This window comes from Micropterus salmoides, unplaced genomic scaffold (assembly GCF_014851395.1).
Source record: "Micropterus salmoides isolate LMB-PRFRI ecotype aquatic unplaced genomic scaffold, ASM1485139v1 Ms_hic_scaffold_2, whole genome shotgun sequence".
NCBI classification, from domain to species: Eukaryota; Metazoa; Chordata; class Actinopteri; order Centrarchiformes; family Centrarchidae; genus Micropterus; species Micropterus salmoides.
Window position 1 is genome coordinate 6,905,862 of NW_024041150.1, and position 27,252 is coordinate 6,933,113.

The window sequence follows — 27,252 nt, forward strand, 5'->3', positions numbered from 1 at the left end:
TAAGAGTCGGACTAAATACTGAAGTTCAGCTGCAGCTTTTTTTAACTAACGAGAACTTAAAGTTATTTAAACGTTTCTATTTCAGCCCGTTTGATGACGAATGTGTTTCAGGTCAGAGTTCTGCTGCTCTGCCAGGTTTGGAACATAGAGAAGTTATTGTTGTTGTGTGCAGCGGTGGGAAGAAGTACTCGCATCCTTTACTTAAGTAAAAGTATCAAGAAAACAAGAACAGTTTCCACCCTGATGAAGAGATGACGTCAGAAACCATCTCTGTTTAATGACCCTGAACCGTCTGACTCGTTTCCTCCTACTCATGTAAAGAATGCAGCTCTTCATGAACATGTTCTTTAATCCAGCTTGTATGTTGTTGTACTTTTGGATACTTTCAGCCTCATACCTGAGTAGGATTCTGACTGCAGGACTTTAACATGTAATAAAGTCTTGCTGCTTGACTCTGGGGGGTCAGAGGTGAACCTGATCCCACCCTGACATCAGGAGGACTCGGCAGGAGGTCGGCGTGTCGCTGCTTTGTGTTTCAGGTTTTCCCCCTGTGTTCACAGAGATGGGGGGTCAGGCTTCCACAGTCGAGGGCGTCCATGTGGTCGTTGTGGGCGGTGGGTTCGGAGGCATCGCGGCGGCTCAGCACCTGAAATCTCGAGGACTCTGCTTCACTCTGATCGACATGAGAGACGCTTTCCATCACAACGTGGCGGCTCTCAGAGCGTCGGTGAAGCCCGGTACCACAGAGACCTTGTTGTTTTATTTACTTTTATGTTACTAATCACTTTTATTTGCATTAATTTAGTTTTGATCCATCGTTAGTTTGTTGTAAATTTTACCTTCACTATTATTATTATTTGCATATTTATGTTGCATCTTTTTTACACTGAGTGCTTTAATAGTTTTTTTAGATTCAGAAAGAGGAAGGAGCTAAAATAGTTATGAGCATGTGTTGAGGCTCAGACTGACTCAGACAGATGAACTTTACCACACAGAGACTAGACCTCCGCCCTAAAGCCTCGACCCTGAACCCTCGCACACTCAGCTGAGCGAGAGGCTGCGAGGGCCGACATGGTGTCATGAGGCAGCACTTAGCGACGCATCACGTTACTTTGACGACGCCAGAAGACGTGACGTACATTTGTGGGTTTGGGACTTTTTAAATTTACATTTTTTACTTTCTCCGCGGCCGTGGAGCTGAAGGTTGCTCCGGCTTTCCCCTTATAACCACGTGGTTAAGGTCACAGTGCTATGAACTCTGGGTAATCCCCTCAGGCAGAGTCTGCAGACAGGCCGACTTGTAGGAAGTGTGCAAAGGTTTTAAAGTCTGTGAGGGAATGTTGCAAACTTGTGCCCATGTGACCGTGGCCCTAACCGCCTGCAGGAATGTGGAGGGATTCAGCCAGCGTGCGTTATGGCGTGTGACCTTTGACCTCTGACTCTCCCGCAGGCTTCGCTCAGAGGACCTTCATCCCGTACGCTAAGACGTTTGGAGACAGTTTCGTCCAGGGTCGAGTCGAGCGAGTCGACACCGAGAGACAGACGGTCGTCCTGGAGGGAGGACGGGTGAGGAGACAGAGACACGCTAACAGTTTCCCCCTGCTTCCAGTCTTTGTGCTAAGCTAGGCTAAACACGCCCTGGACACACAGATGAAACTGGTTTGCTCATCAGACAGCGAGAAATCTCCAAAGCCTTTTGTTTTAGGAGCTGAGACGTCATTATTTAATGTTTTGGTTCGTTCAGAAAGGTTTCTGGAAAAATTTTTAAGATCTAACATGAAGATCAGATCTGAAAGGCTCAATGTGTGGAATTAAAGAAATAATCTGACAAACCTTTTTTTAAACTGCAAATAAAAGCAAAAATTAGAAAATAAAGAAACTAAATTTTCACAAAAAATGTGAAGCTTTGGCTGAAACTCCTCTTCAAAGATAAAGATGGTCCAGCTGAATTCTACGTATGTTTATAAGATCAACAAATAAAAACGCTTAAACAAAACGCAAAATGAAGTGATAAACGTGTTAATCAGTGATCTTTAGACGTGCACTTCCCAAATAAACACCAACCTATAATTCAACTGTACATATTTATTTTTAAACTTTACTTTTTGTTCTTTCTGAGAAGTTTTACTTAAATTTTTGTGATTGTTTTTGAGTTTTACTTTTATGAAATTACTTTATTTTATTATTTTTTAAATTTTTTATTTAGGGTTTGTTTTTTATTTTTAATTGGTTAATTTTAGTATTTTATATATTATAAGTTTAGAAAATGAATTTAAAAAAAATTTAATCACATTCATCAAAAAAAAAATTTTAAAACTATATTTTACTTAGTTTTTTTTTGCTTAGAAGTTTTAAATGTTGCTTTTGTTTTGCAGATTTCCAACAAATGTTTTTCAGAAATGTATTAAATGTTTCAGGTTGTAGATCTATTTTTAGTTGACTTATAATTATTATATATGTTATCATCAGTAGAAACAGGCCAAATAATCTGCAAGTGAAGGCTGATTTACATCCAACAGACCAAGATAACAAGGTTTTAAGACACAGTTTGCAGTTTGCTGCCCTCTGGTGGTTGGAGGTCCACCTTGCTTATTTACCAGTTTGTGTGTGTGCTGCAGGAGATCCAGTACTCCCACCTCATCCTGTGTACTGGGACCGATGGAGCGTTCCCCGGGAAGTTCAACACCGTGGCGTCGTATCAGACCGCCGTCCAAACGTACGAGGACTTCATCCAGCAGGTACGATGCGTCAGTGGATACCAGGGTCTGCAGAGAGCCGCATCATTACCCCCCGTTAAACCTGTGTGTGTGTGTTCAGGTCCAGGCAGCCGACTCTGTGTTGGTGGTCGGAGGAGGGTCGACCGGCGTGGAGATGGCTGCTGAGATCAAGACGGAGTATCCAGACAAGAAGGTGATCAGATCTGAGTGACCTCTGACCTCTGACCTGAGTCTGTCAGTCAGATAAAAGGTTCTTTACGCTGTTTTCTAACTGTGCTGCTGAGATAAAGAACTTGCAGAGGTGGAAGAACGTAGTAAGTAAGGATCAGTATTAACTCACTGTGGAGTCTTGCATTCATCAGCGGCGTGACGAGAGATGATATGAACATTTCAACCATTAAAAACTTTGTTTCCTGCATTCTGCTGATTTTATTTTATTTTTTTCTGCACTGGTTTCAGCTGGAAATGGTTTTTATTTATGTAAGTGAGTCTAAGTCAGTGCTGCTCTCAGATCAGTTTCTCCTGTAGATCAACTTAATATCTGCTGAGTCATGGTTCAGTCTTCCCTCCTCTTTGTGTCCATGTTTGGGGAAGTGACCTCTTTAAATGTGACCGTGGCTCCTTTTTCACCTCCGATGAGAAATGAAGTGTTTCAGCAGCTTTTCTGCTCACGTTGAAAACTTTCTGCAGAATCTGTCCCGTATCTTCCAGAGAAAAGGAGAATATATTTAACAGAATATTTTAAAAGTCTAGCTGCCGTTCACTCTGCTCTGCAGCTTATGACTGTCAGGGCTTTAACCTGACGAGAAATCTCCTCACGTTTTAATCTCGTCAGTGTTCAGTTAAAGTCTGAGAGTAGTCACCGCGCAGTAAAGTGTTCCTGTCGGTGTTTCACTATGAACTACTGCCGTTAATCTTTGAACCTTACGTCCTGTTATCCTGTACGCAGAGACACGTTTTAAAGCGTATTCTCATGTTCAGGTGGTTCTGATCCACGCCAGAATCGGGCTGGCCGACCCGGAGCTGCTGCCCTGCGTCAGACAGCAGGCCAAAGAGGTTCTGCTGGAGAAGGGAGTGGAGCTGCTGCTGGGTACGAAGCGCTGGTTCACACCTGCAGACCAGGCGTTTGGCTCAGACCAGGTTCTGACGGGGTTTTGTGTTTCAGGTCAGAAAGTGTCCAACCTGTCGGAGCTGCAGCTGAATGTGACCCGGAAGAACACGGCGGTCACCACAGATAAAGGAGAGCAGCTGACCACAGATCTGATCATCTGCTGCACCGGACTCAAGGTCAACTCTGCAGCCTACGCCTCCAGCTTCTGTGAGTGCACGAACGCTTCGATTCTCTGGAGACCGACCCTTAAACCAGATCCTCACATGAACATGTAACGTTATCGGTAGTGATGCGTGTGTCGCTCCCGGCGACCGTCCGGGAGGCAGTTTTATTATTCATCCAACCTTTTAACCATCACTTTGACAGAATCTGCGTGTTTGTTTCTTTCAACAAATAAGAATGTAAAACGTTGTATTTCTGCTCGTCTGGTTAGAGTCTAACTGCATTTCATTAGCTCGGTACCTGTTCTCTGCACAACGTTAACTCTAATCTGATCCTAAATGAAGAACCGTTTGAGAGCCGGCCCCCGTGAAAGAGCCATAACTCCCACCATTAGTTACGGGGGCCTTGTATTTTGGCCCCATAAGGAAGGCGCGTCCTCACAATGTGTGAACAGATAATTACTGATTCGATAAATTATTGCAGATATTAGGCGTATTTTTAATATCGGAATCGTATCAGAAAATGAAGTTTTGGCTGATGAGAATCAAACACTGCTTTAGTGTCATGTCCTCACACTGACTTTTAAAAAGAGATGATTTTAATTAAAACTCGCAGGCTAGTGGTGCTAAACTGAAACTGGCAGAGCTTCTGGAGCATCCTGCTAACATTTAAAGGTGTGAAAAGTACTGTAGGCAAAAAAACTGAGGTACTTGTACTTAAGTCTGTTCTTTTAATGCTACTTTCTCCTGCTGTACATCCTGACAGCTTTAGTTCTAAATCAGTGACCTGCTGCTGATTCACTTTACACTGACACACATTTTACTTCATACCTGCTGCCAGTGATGTCACGGCGTACTAACACACTGTGGCGTTCACTTCTACATCTCTGTACCAAGGTTAGAAGGTAAAACCTCTGAACACTAGACTCTTGTGTCTGATCTACTGAGCTGCAGCACAGAGTCGAAACGCGCCACCGAACTGATACTCAGAGCTGCGCCGTATGTTTGCATCCAAAGAACATCTTAAACCTGGGTGGAAGAAAATGTACACCTGTAACATTTATTAAAGTAATGTGAGCCAGTTCAGTATTCACACCCTTTACTGCAGTAAAAGTACTTATACCACTATGTAGAAGTACAGCAGTGAAAGGATGTGTTTGATGTTGTGACCACTAGATGTCAGTGTCTGTTTAAAACAACCTTAAACAGAAGGAAATAACTTTGGACTCTGATTGGCTGGTTTGGGATAAAAATCGACTCCAGTCTTTCAGCTTCAGCTCAGGAGGTCAAAGGTCACGTTCACTGATGATGATCTGTTAATGGATCGTGATGTTTCTGCTGACAGCCGGCTCTCTGGCCGAGAACGGCGCTCTGAAGGTGAACGAGCACCTGCAGGTCGAAGGATTCTCCAACGTCTTCGCTGTGGGCGACTGCACCAATGTCAGCGAGCCCAAGACGGCGTACCACGCCGGGCTGCACACCACCGTCGCCGTCAGCAACATCGCCAACAGTCTGAGCGGGAAGGCGCTGACCTCATATCACACAGGTGCGCACGCACACGCGCGCACACGCACACACACTTCTGGGTTGCTGCTGGTTGTCTGACTGTCTGTGTTGCCGGTTGCCAGGTAACGTCACCATGCTGCTGGCGATGGGCCATAACGACGGCGTGGGTCAGTTTAACGGGCTGAAGTTGCCTCGTTTCCTCGTTGCTTTGGGGAAGAGTCGAGATCTGCTGCTGTGGAAGAGCTGGAGGGAGATGCAGCAGAAGCAGCCCTGACACACACACGCACACCTGCACACGCACACCTGCACGCACACCTGCACGCACACCTGCACACACACACACCTGCACACACGCACGCACACCTGCACACACCTGCACGCACGCACAGCACACACACCTGCACGCACACACGCACACCTGCACGCACACACGCACACCTGCACACACACACGCACACCTGCACACACACACGCACACCTGCACACACACACGCACACCTGCACACACACGCACACCTGCACACACACACACCTGCACACACACACCTGCACACACACACACCTGCACACACACACCCTGCACACACACACACCTGCGCACACACACACCTGCACACACACACACCTGCACACACACACACCTTTCTGTCACGCTTCTCCTAGTGAAGGATTGCTCAGGTCACCAGTGGGGATGTGTCCGTCCACTCACGTTATTTTGAACCACGTCTAACTCATTTTCTATAGAACTCTCTCCCCTGAATGTTGCTCAACTTCTCAGCTGTGAAATCAGATTTATTTACAGACAAAGACGTGACTTGTTGTTGAATACGAGGATGTGAAATGATGTTTCCTTTCCGTCCTGCTGCTGGAAGCGTAGAGGTAGAAACCCTCTAACGTGTCTACGTGTGCCTTCATCTCCAGGAGGAATCAGTTTCTGACTCTACGCTGTGTTGAAGAATCAGCGGAAACTTGACTGAAGTCTGGTTGGTGCTCAGACGGCCTCAGAGGATTTAGCCCGTTCTGTCCTCTAACCTTAAAGTCAACAGCTCTTTGAAGACCGGACAAAATGTCCTCACCTGTTTACTCAACCAGGTTTACTCGGTGTTTATGCTGCCATGGCAACCGGTGCCTCGACTCTCAGCTAATCGAGGTGAAGTTGCTGAGGAGAGTCGTTCGATCACAACGTGGAGGATTTGTTCGTCCACATGAAGCCGGTTACGTTTGCAAACATCTTTTTCTCTGTCCGCTCGGACTGAAATAAATCCTGAAACTGAAGACAGCAGAAGAAGAAGAGTTCCCCGTATTCAGGTTCAGGTGTTTCCGTCTCTGGAAAACACGTCATGGACACACTTATCATAACGTAGTCGGCTTCCTGTGGACGCAGTCTTCGCTGTTACATTAGATGTTTACTGTTGTGTCAACAGTCTCTCTTTTAATCCTTTACAATATGTAGGTGCTTTCAAATAAACGTGCCATCGGTCTTTATTTTGCACGTCTGCGTTTCTTTGTTAAAGAGCAGGTTAAACAAACTGATCCTGAGGTGGGAAACAGGTTCTGATCAGAATCAGTTCAGTCCGCTCTGAGTATGTTGAGCCTGATTGAAACGCATGCGTGGGGATGGAAAAAAGCCTCATCAATGGAGCTCCGATACGATTCACCATGACAACGGGTATGTTAATAGGGTGGAGCTAGAAATATGAATACGCGCCAACGCGGATCATGATGGCCTCTGAAACGCAGGAGTGGAGGATCAATTAGTGTTTATACAGCGTTGCTCATCCGTCAGTTACCAGACTGGACTTAATGATAAAGTGCTGGATTCTCATTATTATTCATTTTAAATAGGAAGGCTGTTTTTAATAAGCTGTAACCTCACAGGGCTAAATGCTGGTGGTAATCTGCTACCTGACTATGAAAAATAGGTATAGATCAAATATAAGTTTACTCGTGATTGAAGTCAGTCAGCAGGTTAGACTTATTTTTGCAGTGGAAAATGTGTTTATGGGTTCAAACTGACTAAAAAAATCTTGCTCATCTCGTATTTTATGAAATGCTGTCAACACGTTCAGACTATCAGCCGATAATGAAAAACTCAAACTACATTTGTTTCAGCTGCACAGTAAGATCATCGTTTACTTGCATATTAGACAGAGACTACTGCAGTAATGCAGCCGACCGCAGGCTGATCTAGAGTTTCTGATCTCGCTCTCTGAAACAAAACGTTTCCTTCATCTCAGGCTGAACATACTCAGAATTTTCACGAAACGACGCTCAGGTTCACAGAGGAGTTTGTCTAGTCAGACGTAGTTCTAACTGTAGAAGTGTTAAACATTTCCTCCTCTGCTCTTTGGATGGAAAAAGGACTTTATGCAGTTTAAGTAGTCACCTTCACGAGTTTGTTTAAAGTTGCGTAATGTATTTAGACAGAGCTTAAACATTTAAATCTGTAACACAGATGCTGTAGTTTGAGCTGAAACTAAACATTTAATGATTGACGCCAACATGTTTTTTTTTTTTAAACTGAGTCTGTTTTGTAAAGTTGCAGCTTGGGGGAAAAAAAAAAGCACACATGTATAAACAAACAAACTTCTTTATTATGTTTTTTTCCAAACAATAAATAAAAATATTACAAACTTGAACATCTTTGTTTCTCAGTGTGTTCATACAGAAAATCATCGTCTGTCAGCTTTCATAGACTCATTCTTTAAAACAGCTTCTCCTGCTGAACGGCTCCTTAAAACTCACAATCACACACTTAAAAACAGAACGGCTGCAGAAGCAAACAGATTTGAGGAAAACGCCAACAGCTGTAAAACAGTCAAACCCTCTGTGGTGCAGGAGACCAACAGTCACATTCAGCTTGTGATTCACAGAATGTGTCGTAAAGTTAAACTGGAAGTGAAACACCACGAGTGTTGGAGACCTTTCCGGCCACCGATTGGCTGCCATCATGTGTCAGATTAATACTAATAAACCAATAAATGTTTTCTCAGCTGTAAACTGGTTTCAGATTTGCGCTCTGTCTGCAGCTTGAAAAACTTCCCGTTTGACCAACAGAAGTTTCAGTTTGACCAAAAGAAGATCAGTCAGTCATCGGCACCAATTTGACAGTTTGATCGTGTTAATGTGAGGACTTCGTTTTCAAACCAGTAAACTAAGTCTTTGGACAAAACGAACATTTAAATAAGTCAGGACGGCCCTTTAACAAGCTAAACAATCAAAGCTAATCTTTAGTCGCAGCTAATGTCAGAGTCAAATCTGAAGGAAGCAGCAGCGAACGCAGATGGATTTGTTTTAAATATTTCAAGCTCCAAAAGTCAAAGTTGAGCAGCTTCGTCTGATTTTGTCGAGTCCTAAAGATTTCTGGGGTTTCCAGCCTGTAAATGTCAGGAGCAGGTTTTTCCTCTGGGAGGCTTTGAATAATTAAATGTAAAGAAAAAGGAGTTGCCGTCAGGACATAACTGACTCACAAAGCAAACGCCCTGCGAGCGAGCCTCCTGATTGGCTGCTGACACAGGTGGAGGTGTGGCGAGGGTAAACCTGTACGAGCTGAACGGGAGCGGCAGGAATGTGACGGGCGTGTCAGGGACAGCGCCTCCAGAGCAGACTGGATATTCACAGATCTGTTATTAATGCTGAAGTGGTGACAGGAAACTGTTTAAGTTTCATCATACTATTTTATTTACACTCTGTCGCCGGGCCAATAAATAAAAATATAAACACTTTTGTTGAGCTGCTGTGGGTCGAGACTGAAGGTGAGAATCAGTTGCAGGATTTCTGACAGACTCTGATTAACTTTAAATTTTGTTTTCCCTCAAATCTTCAGTTGAAGGACAATAAAATGAACCGAGAAGAATCAGAAGGCACGTTTTACAGGTCCAATCAGTTCTGACCCAACTTCCTGGAAAGAACGGATTGGCGTCACCTAGAAAGTCTTTAGAGGACAGAAGGTTATTGGAAGCTGGTCAACGAGTACAAACCGCTTCATCTGTTCCAGGAAGTTAAACCTGTAAAATAAAGTGTTACCTGCTTCTTCTGGCAGGAAGAGTAAAGTTTGTTTTGTTTTTTTAAACGACAGCAGCTTTGAGTCTTAACACGTGACCATCTGCGGTAGGGGAGACGTCCCACAATGCCTCTGGTCTCTCTAGTCCGTCTTGGTGGGCTTCCCCTCGCCGCTGCCGCGCAGGTACGTCTGGTAGAAGAAGTTGGAGAAGAGCAGCAGGTAGCTGAGGTACATGAGCGAGGCCCAGGCAATGTTGTCCAGGTGGGAGGGGCAGTCGCCGTGCTGCATCCAGCGGTACACCAGCGCGCTCACCGTCAGCCCCATGGCCATCTGACTGATCTGAGCGCTCGTGATGAGCACGGCGAAGGGCCGAGGCACGCGCATCCCGGCGGCACGTGCGGCGTAGTAGCTGTACATGAGCGCATGCACGCCAAAGTTCATGGTCATGAACCAGCCGCCGCCGGCCACCATGTCTTTGTAGGAGTACCAGGAGTACAGCAGCACGGTGATGTGGTGGTACCAGTGCAGGAAGAGCAGCTTCTGTTTCCTGAGCACGATGAACGCCGTGTCGCCTGCGAGACAAAACCCAGGGACAAAATTAGACACAGGAATCAAACTGCTGGATTTCAGTTCCCCAGAGTAGAAATTCATTAGTGCCGTTCCACTGTTCACTTTACTGTTCTGTGTTTACATCCAACAGCATCAGACGCTGATCGGCTTTAATACGTCATTTAAACTGACCGAGCTCCGGCGCTTTGCTCAGGACGAAGGCGTACGCCCAGAACTTGCTGACCGGCCCGTTGTAGAAGCTCTGGTTGCAGATGGACTGTCTGAAGCCGCTGCTGCTCAGGATGTGGACCATGTAGGAGCCGGTTCGGATGGCGCCCACGATGCTGCAAACAAAGCACGCACACAGAAGAAGAAAGCCATCAGACAACAGAAACGGCGAGCGTTCACCGCCTTGGCACCGACACCTCCGCATTGTTCTCAGGAACCACAAACACACACCTGAGCTCTAATTATGTTTGTGTGCAGGAGAGGCGGCTGCAGGAGAGGCGGCTGCAGGACGCCGTCTCTGTGGAAATCACTTTGTCAGCAAGGACACTAGAGACTGAAGGAGTCGGAAACAAACGCACATCTTAAATTGCACCGGGTGGACAAAATATCAGGAACACCTCAGGTTCTATCGAAACAGAATTTAAATTAGTCAGACGGGTTATTGTTCCTTAAAGTTTATCTGGAAACCGGTTTTAAATAAATTTAAACTAGAATTTCACCAACAACGAGCAGACCAACATCATGACCTTCCTGCGTAACAAGCCGGCTTACACACTGTAAACAACAGATATTAGGGATGTTCAAATAAAGTTCTGAGAGTTTGAATAAAGCACGAGCGGGCCAGGCTGCGCGGTGTGTCGTTACCTGAACAGAGCGAGGCTGAGCGACCAGAGGACGAGCGGCCGCCGCAGGTTCATCTTGGGTCGAGGCCTCATGTAGTGCTGGCCTCCGAACACCAGGGCGGCGTACACGGCGCTGAACACGAAGGACTTACTCCTGCAGGAGAAACACACGCAGGTCAGGGGTCACGTGTTCCAACAACAGATCATCGTGTTCAGCCTGGTTACAGTAAAGTGTCAAGTTAAGCTGATGATACATGGAGCAACTTCCAGAGCAATCGTGCAGGGCAACGTTGCCGTCAATGGTAGTGAGTAAAGATTACTACTGTAATCCCTTCCTCACTACTCCGCCACGCCACCCGCTCAGAATATAGTCGTACTTGCCACCAGCAACATTGCTCAAAAAGTTGCCTCATGTATCAGCTTTAGCCTGTAGGGGGGGCAACATGTAATGTTAGCATTCAGCTGCCAACAGGTGCGTTCGAGGAGACTGCGGCTGACTTGATAGTCTAACGTGAGCTGCACGTGACTGCAGGGGCGGGGCATAAAAAACGGCACCGTCAAGTCAGACACAGTCTACCTGCGTGAGCTTCCTGTGAGCTGAGGTCAATGAGTGATCTCGCGGTATTTGCAAAGAAAAGAGCCGCGAGATCAGTCAGAGGTGGTTCCAAGAAAAAACTGCGGCCGCCTCGCCTTCAAGGTCATGTGACGTGATGACGTTTTGCAGCGCCGGCTAAAGTCAGACACAATTTCTAACCAGCATGCATCACGTTAAGTCAGCGCTGCATGATGTCAAACGCTAAAATAGCCACGCAATTTTTTCTGCCAGACTTCGACAACTCTGCCTCCGATTGGTTAATACTTGCTGCCTTCATTAGGGTTAGCCAATCAGAGGCAGAGTAGGGGCGAGTTCATGCTCAAAAATGTTTTCGGATTAAACAACATGTGCTCTTCTGTTTGGTGGGCGTGTCTCAGCGTCACCCAATCAGCTGCGAAAGGTTTGTAAACAGGGCAGGGAAACGCCCCTTTCGGTCAGCGCTGAACTACAGGTTAAGGGTCGGTGATGGTGCAGTGGATAAGATACATGCTGTTGATGTGAGACCCGGGTTCAATTCCCCACTGTGACACGTCCACCATTATGTTCCTGACACTTAACCCCTAGTTGCTCCAGAGGTGTCTGACATGCAGGATAGAAAATCAGCTAGAAGTAAGTAAAGTGCTAAACTACCAGGTAAAGCAGCAGTGCTAAACTACCAGGTAAAGCAGCAGGGAGCAGAAGCACCTGGGCATCGAGCAAACCCACTTTCCCAGGAGGACATAAGTATTGATCTTTAACAACTGAACAAACTGAATTAACTTACGGTGCTCTGAACTTTAACTGTATTTAAACGTGTTAATTTTCCAGCATGTGAAGAAGTGACCCACAGTCTTTTCTTGCTGTTCACTGTCTTTAGAGACTCGTTCAGCAGCATACCTGAAGGTTTTAGCCCTGAGTCACTGTTGCTTAGCAACAAATGTGCTGTTCAGCAGGTGTACCTGAGACATACCTGAGGCGTGACTGAGCTGCTCTTAAATAACGTCTTTAAACTCAACTTGCTTTACTATGAAAACACTAAGTATAATCAGGATTTACTTTGTTAAACACTGGCAGAGTTTAATACAGAAATATTGCCTACATTTTGTATTAGTCATGAATATAACAAATAAAATCTTTCTAAAAAGTTATGGTAGTTTCTCCTTTAGAGTTCATTAGCATGTCAAATTTGAGTTTCTGGAACATAATGTATCTGCAGTGGCGGAAGCTCTCAGGAAGAACCAGATTTAAACATACCACAAATACACCGCAGACTGTGCCGGTGACTCACCTGTAATACACCTGCAGCCTCCACTGACCCGACTTATAAAGAGCTTCTGGCACTTTCTCAGATTCCTAAAATACTTCAATGCGTTATGTGAGTGTCCCAAATCTTTGACGCTCCAAACCCCAACCCGAATTATTAGGTTTTAATTTACTTAGCGTGTCAGTAACTTAGGCATGCTTCGGACACGACACGGTATTTATTTTCTGAGTAAGTAATATCAGCTGCTGTTTTCGGCATAAACACCATACAAATATAACTTTTATTCTAACAAACCAGGAGACATTTGCTCTGATCATCGCTGTCTCCGCTGACGCTCTCTCGCAGTGGAGCATTTTCAGTATCGAGTAAACCGGTTGAGGGTAATGAACGTTGAAATGCTGCCCGTTACGTACTGGGTCTATGCCGAAACAAAGACTGGACTCTAATCATCCCGAAACCGCCTTTATTTACACAGTTAAGATCAGGCACTTTCAACGACAGCGCGATCATTTTAAAAGTGCTTGATATTTTAATGGGATTCGTCTTCTCGAGCGTCTCCACCGAGAACACCTCCGTTTGGCGGAATATTTCTACTCTTCCCGACTGTCGGGGGGGGGGTGTAAACCCTCAGGGGTAGCTGAGAGAAACAAAGAGTTATAAACCTGAACATCAAAGTAAAACTCAGCGTTTCTTAGCTCACCAGTTCGCCTGCATCCACTCGATCGCTCCTCTCTCGTCAAAGCGCCGCTCGAAGCTGTACTCGGACAGCGGGAGGCGGAAATCTGTCTCGTTCATCTCGGCTGTCTCTTCTCACTCTGTCTGATAAAAAGTAGAAACTCAGAGGGCAGAAGTCCGGTCGTGTTCCCTCGGTCTCTTTCCCCGCAGTCTGCCCTTCCACCTGTTTCCGTCCCAATTAAAGCCTATTAGCAGGGGGCGTGGCTTACAGGACGCACCTGTCTCCTGTCTTTCTGCACCCACTCACTCATTTTCCTCCTGGTTCCGTTTTTCCTGTTATTCTACTTTCTGATTATTTATGTTTCTCTGCCTCTATAGAAGATAAATAGTGCCAAGTGAAGAAAAGAGAAATCAGATTACTCAGTGTTGCTGGTCTCCAAAGCTCTAAATTGTCTGAATATTTAAGTGTATTTTTCTTTTTCTTATCTGAAAAGTTAGACCCTTTGAAATCAGTATTCTTCATCTTTTATAGTTCTGAATATAAAAAGTTACAGTGAGAGAATAAAAACTTTTAAATATGGAAACGCTTTAATAAATAATAATTAGAAATAATAATAATAAATAATCATTAGAAACCCAAATAAAAGAAATATGTAGAGAGAAAAATACACAAGACAGCTGATAAAATATCAAATAAAATAATGAATGTTTTTTTATTACTTGATTTACACACAGGTGAGAAAGGTGAAACAGCCAATCAGCTTCCAGTTACTTTTATCCAGAATAATATTCAGCTTCTCATATTTTCTTCCTGCACAGTTACTTTTTTGGCATAAGATGTTATTTGTAGGATTATTTTACATAAACAAATAAACCTTTTCTTGATCAAGCAAAAACAAACATGTCTGTGAAGACCTCCCATGTGACTCCTATCTGGTGAGTCTGAGGACACAATGAAGGGTTTTCCTTGTAAATACAACAACAATCTGCTCGAGGACGCCTCAGCAGGTTTTTAGTTTGCGAGGGACAAAATAAACCACCGTACGTTTAGCGTCTGCTGCTGCTGGACGTTACTCTCCCAGAGTCAGGGGCGTCACTTTGTTTTAAAGGGCATGAGGGCTCAGATCAGAGGTGTGACGACACACTTACAGCTTTTGTTATTTAAAAATTGTTATTTATCAGATTTTTAAAAGAAAATACTTTTAAAAAGTGACTGGGGACAGGTCCCCACCGTGTCCCCGGCGTCCCCACCGTGTCCCCGGCGTCCCCACCGTGTCCCCGGCGTCCCCGTCAGTGACACCTATGCCCATAAAGCAATGCACAGCTGGGAAATAATCGACACCAGCGCCTGTCATGAGATGTCGTGAAATAATCTCTTATGTAGGAGATAAGAATATATTTATAAACAAAATTCTGTTTATTATTCAGCTTGTCTCTAATCTTAGATTCTTTCTCGTGAGTTTGAACTTTTTCGGGATCAAATTAAATCATCTGAAAAAAGAAAAACCTCCTCTCAGGTGAGCTGCTCATGACACAGTGAGAAAATAAACAACAGTCAAGTTGTTCAGATCCTCTTTTACTGTCAGTCGCATGTTTTACGTGCAGTATTTGCTCTCTTTCTTCTCCCTTCTTTATTGTTTAATTGTTCCAAGAGCGTCACTTTGTGTTGAAAAGTGGTGGGAGGGGCTCAGATTAGAGCTGTGAAAGCTTCTGCACCAATTTATGTTTTTATGTATTTTATTTATGTAAAAGGAAACACAAGATTCAGGTGAGATTTCAAAATATCTAAATATAACAGTAAGTAAGTAAAGTTTATTTGTACAGCACCTTTCACAGATAAAAATCACAAAGTGCTTCACAATAAAATGTGATCCAACACAACAAAGTAAAAAACAATGCATAAGAAAATTTTAAAACAAATGGAAAACATAGAACAAAACCCATAAAAACCCCGCGTCTAACTAAAAGCCTGCTTGAATAGCAGCGTCTTCAGTCGCTTTTTAAAAGAATCAACAGAATTCACACAGCGTAGAAAGGGAGGTAACGAACGATCCCCTCTGGTTTTAAAATGAGTGCAGGGAACCACTAACGACCTCTGACCTGATGACCTCAAACTACAGGTCGGAGTATGAAGCTGGATCAGTTGAGATGTAGGGAGGAACTTGACCTTGCAGGGCTCTAAAAATAAGGACCAGGATTTTAAACTGAATTCTATACTTGACTGATAACCAGTGAAGTGCTGCTAAAACAGGTGTGATGTTCGCTCTTCTGTTAATGTGAGTTAAAAAGCAGCCTGGAGACGGTAAAGCTCCTTCTTGGACATCGCTGAATCAAAAACAACACCTGAGCTCCACAGACGAGCCTAAGTCACCAATATGCTGTTTAATCTGAGGGATTCCACTTCCAGGGGCGATAATCAATGTTTCTGTTTTCTTCAGCAGCAGGAAGTTGTCACATAACCACTGTTTAATACGGGTCAAGCAGTTAGTTAAAGACGACTTTATGGAACGCAATACAGCTGAATATCATATATGTCACTGAATAGACTAATTATCTGTCCGAGAGGATTTATGTACAAAAGGAACAGAATGGGTCCCAAGACAGAACCCTGAGGTACCCCACACGACAGTCCTGCAGTTTCAGACATGATCTGATTTACATAAACACTAAAACTTCTACCAGAAAAGTAGGATGAGAACCATTTTAAAACTGATCCTAGTGTCCCCAGTGTCCCCAGTGTCCCCAGTGTCCCAGCGTCCCCAGTGTCCCAGCGTCCCAGTGTCCCCAGTGTCCCAGTATCCCAGTGTCCCCAGCGTCCCCAGTGTCCCCAGCGTCCCAGTGTCCCCAGTGTCCCAGTGTCCCAGCGTCCCAGTGTCCCCAGTGTCCCCAGTGTCCCCAGTGTCCCCAGTGTCCCTAGCGTCCCCAGCGTCCCCAGTGTCCCAGCGTCCCCAGCGTCCCCAGTGTCCCCAGTGTCCCCAGTGTCCCAGCGTCCCCAGCGTCCCAGTGTAATTGCCACCTATGAACTGTTACGCAGTGACCAAAGCAGACTCCCTGAATGTTTTAACCTGATTCTGATATTAAAGGGCTTTAAAATAATCGAAAACATGTTTGCTGATGGAGAAACTTTGTCACGTCTCTTTGTGAAGTTTGATTGCCGTCCGTCGTCACAGTTGAGATACTTTCCCAGGTGTTGTGAAACTTTCATATCATTATCTGGCTGTTTACATTCACCCCAGATGCAAATTCAAAAAATGCAGTGTGCAGTGTTTGGGCTCGTATGTATATGTAGGTAATAACTGTATATATTGTTTTATTTTACGTGTTACCATATTTTAATATGGGCCTACACCTAATTATATGTTGGATATGTACAAATTTCATTTCGTTATGCAGCCTTGTGCTGTTTAATGACTAATAAACTACCTCGTAAACTGCATGTTGGTTAATCATCTCTCGACCTGTGAGATTCATCTGGTGACCCTTTGTAGAGGCCCTGCCCCTCAGGTTGGGAACCACTAGATCCACATGTTATGTTCAGAATACAAAAAAACAACAAACTGTGAACCCTGAAAAACCCGTCTTTCAGCATCTTTTACCTGATCTGAAAGCACAAGGGAGCCGAGTAGGGGATACCGGGTGTGGTTGTAACAAACCCCGATTCCACCAATTGGAGACAAGATAGGAGTCATGACATCATCTCAGTATTTTCCTACTTCCTTCCTCGATCAGGCCACAAACAGTTACAGCCAGAACACATAGAGAAAAAACTGGTTTTGAGATGAGAAGGACTTTTTTTAGATTGAATTGTTTGACTGAAGTAAAATGCAGTTTATTTTAACATGTGATGCATTTTTACCCCGATCATTTCAAACTAGGTGGGGTACCTTACAGACAACCAGGGCGGCAGTCTGGGAGCCTGCACTCCACGGTTACCAGCACTGAGACCAGCACTCCCCAGTTCACATGCTGGAGACACTCGATCTTTTTAATTCAGATTACTGCAGCAGCCTTTTCACGAGCTGAACCCAAAAATCTATTGATCGACTCCAGACGGTGCAGAACTCAACTGCCAGGCTGCAGAACCAGAACAGAGAAATACGACCACATCACCCCTGTTTCAGCTTCATCACACTGGCTCCCACGATGTTTTAGAATCACTTTTAAAGGGGACCTATTGTGCTTTTTCATATTTTCTGGCATATCCATAATGTTACAAAGTCAGATGTTCATGTTAAACGTGGCCAAAGCTTCAAATAAATCCCTGTGAGCCAAAACCTCAGATATGTCCCCAGAGAATGCTGGCCACGCCCACAAAGGAACGTGCAGCCCTTTCCCTGCCGCAGCCTGGTAAACACATAAGACAATGGCCAATCAGAAGCTTTGAGAGGGGGCCTTAAAGAGACAGGAGCATCTACAGCTTGCAGGCCTGCGTGAAGAGTCGGTATAAGATAGAAAATGATTGTTTTGACCTTTGAATCCTGCCAAGCTGCCATAGAGGAGTCACAGAACTACAATATAGGACTGGAAAAGCAGTAGAATAGGTCTCCTTTAAAGCTCCTCCTGTTCTACCTCTGACCTTTCAGTCACACCAGCTACACTGAAGGGGACAGTTTGCAGTCGGGGCCCCGAGGCCCTGGAACAGCCTGCCTGACGAAATCAGGTCGGCTGAGTCAGTGAATTCTTTTAAGTCCCTTTTTAAATCATACTTTTATAGGTTGTGAGAAGTGCCGGCGTGCACGACAAAGTCCTGGGACGCCAAAGAGTAGGTACCTGGTACTGGTGAGTACCGATCCACTTCAAGCACTGACTGTGACTCTGATTAAAAACACACACAGATGTTTTTCTATCATCACTTTTGTCACAAAATCAGCGAGTTATGTTTGTTGAAGCAAAATGTGTTACAACCTTGGATTTCCTGTTTCTCCCTTGAAGCCAGAAAAAGCCTCATCAGACACTCTGACCTTCAGAGTCTTTAGCAGCTGTTCATGTATGAAGACATAAACTCTCATCCTGATTGCTCTGACTGTAGCTTTCGTTTGAGATCAGCGCTGTGCTTTACGGACAGAAAGAAAGCCTTTAAATGCTCTGCTCCCCTCATGTGGAACCAACCGAGACGACGGCATCGGTCGTTTATTCATCCCTCCAAAAACGACATGAGCGACGTTATGTAGGTCACATGACAGTAAACGCGTGGTTACTGGTTGGGTTTAGGCAAAGACAGACTTCAGGAGATTTTCACATGTCTGTAAACACTGACTCTTTAATGTATTTGTATTTTTTTCAGCAGATCATGGATCAATTTTTTTATGTCTATGGAATCAGATATCAGCAACAGGATCCCAAAAGCATCCGGGAAGGAAGTGAAACTAAGCAGGTAGACTTAGGAGAACTTTATCTGACGGGCGGACCACAGTCTCAGACTTTGAAAACTCTGCAGCTGACTCAGCTGCAGAGTTTTCAGAGATTCGGTCCCCCTTCCAGTTTAGGGACCCTGACTCTGCATCTGTTTAGTCGTTCGAGGACGTGTTGGGAGCTTCAGCTTGTTCACACTGTTAGACAGAAATCAGGTCACTTCGGCCTGCAGTCCTTGCAGAACTGGTCTCTGTGTCGGATTTTAAAGCTCTTGTAAGTGTAGGGATGATTGACTGGTCACTGTGCGAAGGTATTATAAACTTAAATGTTTGCTATGTTTCTTGTTGTTGTTGCTGCTGTGACCTTTTTTTGACGCTGCTGTCTCGCCCAGGTTAAAAAAAGCAACACAATGATACATTATTTATTATCCATTAATAATAAAACCTTTATGAAGAGCGACGTGTTCTCAGCAAGTTACTGAGTCCGTACATTTAAGTTCTGTATTTCCATGTTCTGCTCCTTTAATCTTCTACAGATTAAATCACTGGATAAAAATATAAATCCTCTCATCGATGATGGTGTAATATTACAGATGAAGCCAGCCAGCCGGAGATGAGATCATTAAAATGAGCTCCAGCTTTACAACTGCAGCATTAAAGTGATGAACACATGAACCCATCAGTAATTATAATCCAATAATTGTAATAATTGTGGACGATATAGATCGATTAATGAGGTGAGCGCGTGCTGCCGCCTGCTGGAGAGGAACTGAACCTGCATCCAAACACAAGCAGCTGCTGTGCATCAACTCGATTCATTTAGAAATAAAACAGTGCAGTAGAGCAGAACATAGTTTCACTCTCAGTGCAGAGAAATGGCCAAAGAAGGGAAATAAAATCTGAGATTTAGAGAATATAGTCAAAATATTTTGGGCAAGAAATCATATTTTTGTAAGAATAAAGACGCAATTCATCCTTCATCAATACTATGATCACAAGAAGAACTTGTAATATTTTAAGATAAAGCTGTAACGTTACAAGAATATTTCTAGAATAAAGTCTCACACATGTGAGGTTGACTTATTCATTTTCAAAACAATTTTGTAATATTCGAGGACAAAGTTATAATTGATTAAAAGATACAATCGTCATTTTTAGAGGAAATTCATATTTCAAGAATAAAGATTTTTCAGAATCAGAAATACTTTATTGATCCCTGAGGGGAAGTTCTTTGTTACAAATTGCTCACTTGCATATCAAGGTATGAGGAATAGAAATAGAAAAGTAGATAAAACCTAAATGTACAATCTAAATATAAAGGAGTGTGGATATGTACAGTTTTTTACAGTATTAGTATTAAGTGCAATGATAAATATTAGTGAATTGAATAAAATACCAACAGTAATAATGAGTATTGGTAGAGATTATGTGGAATGGATTCTTATTTTATCATTATTATTTGTTTATTATTTACTTTCATTAGTTCATTAGTATTATTATTTATTTGTTTTATATTATTTACTTTCATAAGTTCATTAGTATTATTATTTATTTGTTTTATATTATTTTATTTTATTAGTATTATTTATTTGTTTTGTATTATTTTAGTTTATTTGTATTATTATTTATTTGTTTTGTATTATTTTAGTTTATTTGTATTATTATTTATTTGTTTTATATTATTTTAGTTTATTTGTATTATTATTTATTTGTTTTATATTATTTTATTATTAGTGTTATTTATTTTTTTATATATTTAAGTTTATTAGTATTATTATTTATTTGTTTTATATTATTTTATTTTATTAGTGTTATTTATTTTTTTATATTTAAGTTTATTAGTATTATTATTTATTTGTTTTATATTATTTTATTTTATAGTATTATTTGTTTTGTATTATTTTAGTTTATTAGTATTATTATTTATTTGTTTTATATTATTTAAGTTTATTAGTATTATTTTTTATTTTTTATATTATTTATTATATTATTATTTATTTGTTTTATATTATTTTATTTTATTATTGTTATTTTTTTTTTATTATATTATTTTATTAGTATTATTATTTATTTGTTTATATTATATTATTTTATTAGTATTATTATTTATTTGTTTTATATGACTTTAGTTTATTAGTATTATTATTTATTTGTTTTATATTACTTTAGTTTATTAGTATTATTATTTATTTGTTTTATATTTAGTTTATTTGTATGCTTTTATTCTTACTCAGCAGTAAAGTCATAATTTTACTAAATAATCTTTGCTCAGGGTCGGTTTATTATTTCATGTTTTGTGAATAAAGTTATAATTTAAAGACTTCATTGCTCAGGTGAGTCTTTTAAAGTCTTTTTTCATTACAGTAACAAAAATACACAGATAATCACTTTACATTGCCAGAATCTCACATTATATTCAGTTTATTTTTAAGCGTTGTACTGAGGTGCAGGAGTGTTTAGTGTTAAAGTGTAAATCTATTGAAGCAGGTTTGGATCATTGGGTCCATTTTGATTGGAGCTGCATAAACAGAGTTAATGTTGTTGTTGACATCAAACACATTAATTAGTTTATCTGTTAATGAAATGTTCCAGATCTTTTGTTTGTATGTTCACAGTGGTAAAAAGATCACAGTTCACCTCTTTCACCTCATTATTAACACTTGTACCTGCCTTTTCCAACATTTGTCAACCTGCAGCTGCTCAGGTGAGGCGTTGCCGTGCCGCCGTACCGTATGACGTCACCTCACGTCGCTGAAACGTCACCTCAAGGATGCGGAAGCAGAAGTCACCGTGGAGAACGTAAACTAATGTCAAGCAGCCGCTGAAAACATAAAGAAAGAAGAAAGAGGAGAGACGGAAGAAGACGGAGGAGCCGGGCCGACACCGAGCGGAGCGGACGGTCCTGCTGCCGCCGCACTTTCACCGCTGCCGGCATGTAACGTAACTTAGCTTAGCCGTTACTAACCGTCACATCTGCCTGTCTGTGGCGGGTCGGTCCGCTCGTTACCGACACCGTTACCGTCTAATGGACCCAGCGGGACACTCGGAGTCCTCCGCGGTGCTGCTCTGGTGCTGCATGGGTCGCTAGAAAGCTGCGAGTCCCGCTTCATCACATTTTATCATTGGAGGTAAGTGAACTGCACGCGAAACTCCTTTGAAAAACATCTCATTTTAAGTTTCTTTTGATATTAGCTCAATTCTACAAATGCCTGAATATATCTGAAGGCATTTCCGGATTAACTAGCACCTCCTCGATATTTCGGCATACATTTAACTCCAACAAACGTTCCTTTTCCTTTAGTAAAAGGTTTACTTTTACAACCCTCCATCTGTTAACGATTGTCCTTTCAAAATTATGGTCCACCCTGCTGAGCGATGACAATCAGCGACGCGAGTCACTTGGAAAAGTCCACGTTTCAGCGAAGGCAGTGCAACTTGGTCGATTATATCCACGCCGTATTGAAGATTATAGCTTTATTGTCCATAAAAGACTTTGAGTTACATATGAGACGATGCTTACTGTGGAGAATAACGAAAGGGAGCGTTAAAGTTACACATTTTTGAAAGGAGTTCAGGCGTGCAGGCTGTTCGCCGAGAACAGCGGGTACAAGAAGCAGCAGAAACGGGTGTTTTCTGTCAAACATGCTCTCTTTACTGTTAATAAATAATAAATAATAAAGTGCTTATGACCACGTTTAATGTTTGTTTCTTTGTTTTTGAATCAAACTGCAAAGATAATGAGTCAGATGATCTGAAGTGAAGCGAGTCAGGATCCCGGATCCGGATCGGGGATGTAGAAGGTCGAGCGACCTTTAAAATTACAGGACTGAAGCTCTCAGAAATAATAAATAATATTATTAATAACAACTGAAATGATTTGGTTGGCAGTGCTGGTATGTGTGTCCTTTGTTCTCTGCTACCAGGTCACGTGTCAGCAGGTAGAGCTGCTTATTTTCAGTATTGATCAATATTAGCAAAATATTTAAATTAATTTAGTTCTTTAAAATGTCAAAGTAATGACTGACGCTCATGATAGGTCATCAGTTGCTAAAGTGATTCTTTAAACAGGTATAACTATTATATTGTTTGTTCGTCAACAGTGTTGATGAGAGAGAAGTCTGAGCTGTTTTATTTCACATTAAATTAAATTGTGTTTTTGGCTGTCAGGCAGAGAGCAATAAATAGATTAATCAAGAATATTTGTTAGTTTGATAGAAAATAAAAATAATTGTTGAAGCCTGATTTTAAATAAAATATGAAGTCACTTTATTTATTTATGTAGCATTAAAAAAACAGGAGTTGACCCAAAGTGCTTTCCAAATGCACAATATTATGCAATATGTATTCCTGCCTGTTGATTTAGTAGTTTATATTGAACACAGCAGTGCACGAGTTCACGTTCACAAACGTACACAATCAGTTCACCAGAAACATCAACATGCTCGCTGCTGCTGGAGCACATGTCTGTAAGGACACGCTGCAGGTCTGTGCTGATGTGTAAGCAGCCTCTGTGTGAAAATAAAACCACCTCTGTTTGCCTCACTCATTAAAAGAGAACATTTTCTTTATTGGGTTTAATTTGCTATTAGATGCAGGGATAAAAGAACGCAACACATAATGCTGATAGCAGAGACATGTTCACATACGGTACAGTCAAAGAGGGTCTTAAGTTATATTTTGTTGAGGTCCGAAAAGGTTTAAAAAGCTTTGAATCTGACTGTTCAAAGTGTTGCAATAAACCTGTGCTAAGTTTATTACTGAGTGTGGCCCTGATAAGACGCCCGCTCACCTCGATCAGATAAATAATGTGTGTTTTAACTGACGTGAATTGATACGGCAGGTAAAGGAAGAATCGAACACGTCACCATTTCTCTCAGTGAACATGTTTCTGAAGCTGTTGTTGACATTTTCTCCAGATGTTAGTAAAAACCCAGGTAATCCATAGATACCAAAAAAAACCCAAACACGTTCAGAAATGAAGTCATGTGTAATAATGTGAAATGAAACAGACTGAAATGTATTTTGTACTGCAGCCTTTGTTGGAAATGAGCCTCCTGTTTGGAGAAACTAGTCCCGTGCATTGCTCAGGTCTTTAAGGTTCTGTTTATGAACTTATTATTTATTTATTATTTTGTATGTATGGATTACTTGGGTTGTTACCAACATCAGGAGAAAACGTCGTGTCAGCAGCACCTTTAGAAACATGTTCACTGAGAGAAATGGTGACGTGTTCAATACTTATTTGACCCTCTCTGGCTCTGTGGAGGTATTGATTTGGTGTTGGAGATCTCCCGGGACGTTTTGTACGTGCGTGTAAATAAATCCGTGAGGGACGGTTCATGTAAACAAAACCATTCATTCAGTCATTCTGAAGGACACACTCAGCATCTAGTGACTGTGGCAGAAGAAGAAGAAGAAGAAGAAGAAGAAGAAGGACTGTTGTGTTGCTTTAAGTTAATCTGATCTTCTTCTCTCCTCGCAGACTTCCTGTTGGCAGCCGTCCTGTGTGACTCCGCCTCCTGTATCTGAGGTACTGCAACACACACACACACACACACACACACACACACGGTCCATATGGATGTGAGAGCTTCAGGCTGATTGATGTTTGTTGTGCAGCGCTGACGGCTGTATTTCCTGTTAAAGACCACACAGACTGGGAGTTTGTCCTGCTGCTCTTTTTATCATCCATCACAGAACGAGAGGGTTTGAGAGGAAATGATCTGTTTCTGTCTCTATTGCACGTTCTTATATCCAACTACACTTAGAATAAAGAGCAACTTTAGAGTGCGATCAGCTGAAGCTCACTGCGCTCATGATAAACTTGTTCTTGATGTTTGAAGTTGTCACAGAAACACCTGCTCCTACTAAACTCTGTTGTCCTGTCAGTGAAGACCTTGAAGATGACACCAAAGCCTGTGAGGCTGTTCACTGACTTCCTGTAACCTTTCTACAACAACAAGTCTAAAGTCACCTGCTGTTGTAGCAGCAAACGGGGGCAGAGAGTCTGTTATTACAGACATGTAAACACACCGCAGATGCTGGACTGTCCCGCTGTTATTACAGACATGTAAACTCACCGCAGACGCTGGACTGTCCCGCTGTTATTACAGACATGTAAACACACCGCAGACGCTGGACTGTCCCGCTGTTATTACAGACATGTAAACACACCGCAGACGCTGGACTGTCCCGCTGTTATTACAGACTTGTAAACTCACCGCAGACGCTGGACTGTCCCGCTGTTATTACAGACATGTAAACACACCGCAGACGCTGGACTGTCCCGCTGTTATTACAGACATGTAAACACCCGCAGACGCTGGACTGTCCCGCTGTTATTACAGACATGTAAACTCACCGCAGACGCTGGACTGTCCCGCTGTTATTACAGACATGTAAACTCACCGCAGACGCTGGACTGTCCCGCTGTTATTACAGACTTGTAAACTCACCGCAGACGCTGGACTGTCCCGCTGTTATTACAGACATGTAAACACACCGCAGACGCTGGACTGTCCCGCTGTTATTACAGACATGTAAACACACCGCAGACGCTGGACTGTCCCGCTGTTATTACAGACATGTAACACACCGCAGACGCTGGACTGTCCCGCTGTTATTACAGACATGTAAACTCACCGCAGACGCTGGACTGTCCCGCTGTTATTACAGACATGTAAACACACCGCAGACGCTGGACTGTCCCGCTGTTATTACAGACATGTGAACACACCGCAGACGCTGGACTGTCCCGCTGTTATTACAGACATGTAAACACACCGCAGACGCTGGACTGTCCCGCTGTTATTACAGACATGTAAACACACCGCAGACGCTGGACTGTCCCGCTGTTATTACAAACATGTAAACTCACCGCAGACGCTGGACTGTCCCGCTGTTATTACAGACATGTAAACACACCGCAGACGCTGGACTGTCCCGCTGTTATTACAGACATGTAAACTCACCGCAGACGCTGGACTGTCCCGCTGTTATTACAGACATGTAACACACCGCAGACGCTGGACTGTCCCGCTGTTATTACAGACTTGTAAACTCACCGCAGACGCTGGACTGTCCCGCTGTTATTACAGACTTGTAAACTCACCGCAGACGCTGGAATGTCCTGCTGTTATTACAGACATGTAAACTCACCGCAGACGCTGGACTGTCCCGCTGTTATTACAGACATGTAAACACCGCAGACGCTGGACTGTCCCGCTGTTATTACAGACATGTAAACACACCGCAGACGCTGGACTGTCCCGCTGTTATTACAGACTTGTAAACTCACCGCAGACGCTGGACTGTCCCGCTGTTATTACAGACTTGTAAACTCACCGCAGACGCTGGACTGTCCCGCTGTTATTACAGACTTGTAAACTCACCGCAGGCGCTGGACTGTCCCGCTGTTATTACAGACATGTAAACTCACCGCAGACGCTGGACTGTCCCGCTGTTATTACAGACTTGTAAACTCACCGCAGGCGCTGGACTGTCCCGCTGTTATTACAGACTTGTAAACTCACCGCAGACGCTGGACTGTCCCGCTGTTATTACAGACTTGTAAACTCACCGCAGGCGCTGGACTGTCCCGCTGTTATTACAGACTTGTAAACTCACCGCAGGCGCTGGACTGTCCCGCTGTTATTACAGACATGTAAACTCACCGCAGACGCTGGACTGTCCCGCTGTTATTACAGACTTGTAAACTCACCGCAGGCGCTGGACTGTCCCGCTGTTATTACAGACATGTAAACTCACCGCAGACGCTGGACTGTCCCGCTGTTATTACAGACTTGTAAACTCACCGCAGACGCTGGACTCTCCCGCTGTTATTACAGACATGTAAACACACCGCAGACGCTGGACTGTCCCTGTTATTACAGACTGTAAACTCACCGCAGACGCTGGAATGTCCTGCTGTTATTACAGACATGTAAACTCACCGCAGACGCTGGACTGTCCCGCTGTTATTACAGACATGTAAACACACCGCAGACGCTGGACTGTCCGCTGTTATTACAGACTGTAAACTCACCGCAGACGCTGGAATGTCCTGCTGTTATTACAGACATGTAAACACACCGCAGACGCTGGAATGTCCTGCTGTTATTACAGACATGTAAACACCCCGCAGACGCTGGACTGTCCCGCTGTTTACAGACATGTAAACACACCGCAGACGCTGGACTGTCCCGCTGTTATTACAGACATGTAAACTCACCGCAGACGCTGGACTGTCCCGCTGTTATTACAGACATGTAAACTCACCGCAGACGCTGGACTGTCCCGCTGTTATTACAGACTTGTAAACTCACCGCAGACGCTGGACTGTCCCGCTGTTATTACAGACTTGTAAACTCACCGCAGACGCTGGACTGTCCCGCTGTTATTACAGACTTGTAACTCACCGCAGACGCTGGACTGTCCCGCTGTTATTACAGACTGTAAACTCACCGCAGACGCTGGACTGTCCCGCTGTTA

General features: G+C 43.2%; 2 protein-coding genes across 2 annotated transcripts; one reads left to right on the forward strand and one right to left on the reverse strand.

The window, feature by feature from the left end:
• Positions 1-560: 560 nt before the first annotated feature.
• aifm2 (apoptosis inducing factor mitochondria associated 2) lies at positions 561-5,855 on the forward strand (the record flags this gene model as incomplete). Its single annotated transcript, XM_038730242.1, is given in 8 exon segments — positions 561-737; positions 1,451-1,566; positions 2,619-2,738; positions 2,818-2,910; positions 3,699-3,807; positions 3,883-4,035; positions 5,335-5,535; positions 5,618-5,855. Coding segments are annotated over 8 exon segments (1,121 nt in total), but the record flags the coding sequence as incomplete, so codon positions are not given.
• A 2,212-nt stretch (positions 5,856-8,067) lies between these two features.
• elovl6l (ELOVL family member 6, elongation of long chain fatty acids like) lies at positions 8,068-13,618 on the reverse strand. Its single transcript, XM_038730280.1, has 4 exons — positions 13,437-13,618; positions 10,921-11,052; positions 10,240-10,391; positions 8,068-10,070 (listed from the first exon to the last, which is right to left on the reverse strand). Exons 1-4 carry the CDS (start codon positions 13,529-13,531, stop codon positions 9,640-9,642), a joined length of 810 nt encoding a protein of 269 aa, XP_038586208.1. The 5' UTR covers positions 13,532-13,618; the 3' UTR covers positions 8,068-9,639.
• Positions 13,619-27,252: the final 13,634 nt, after the last annotated feature.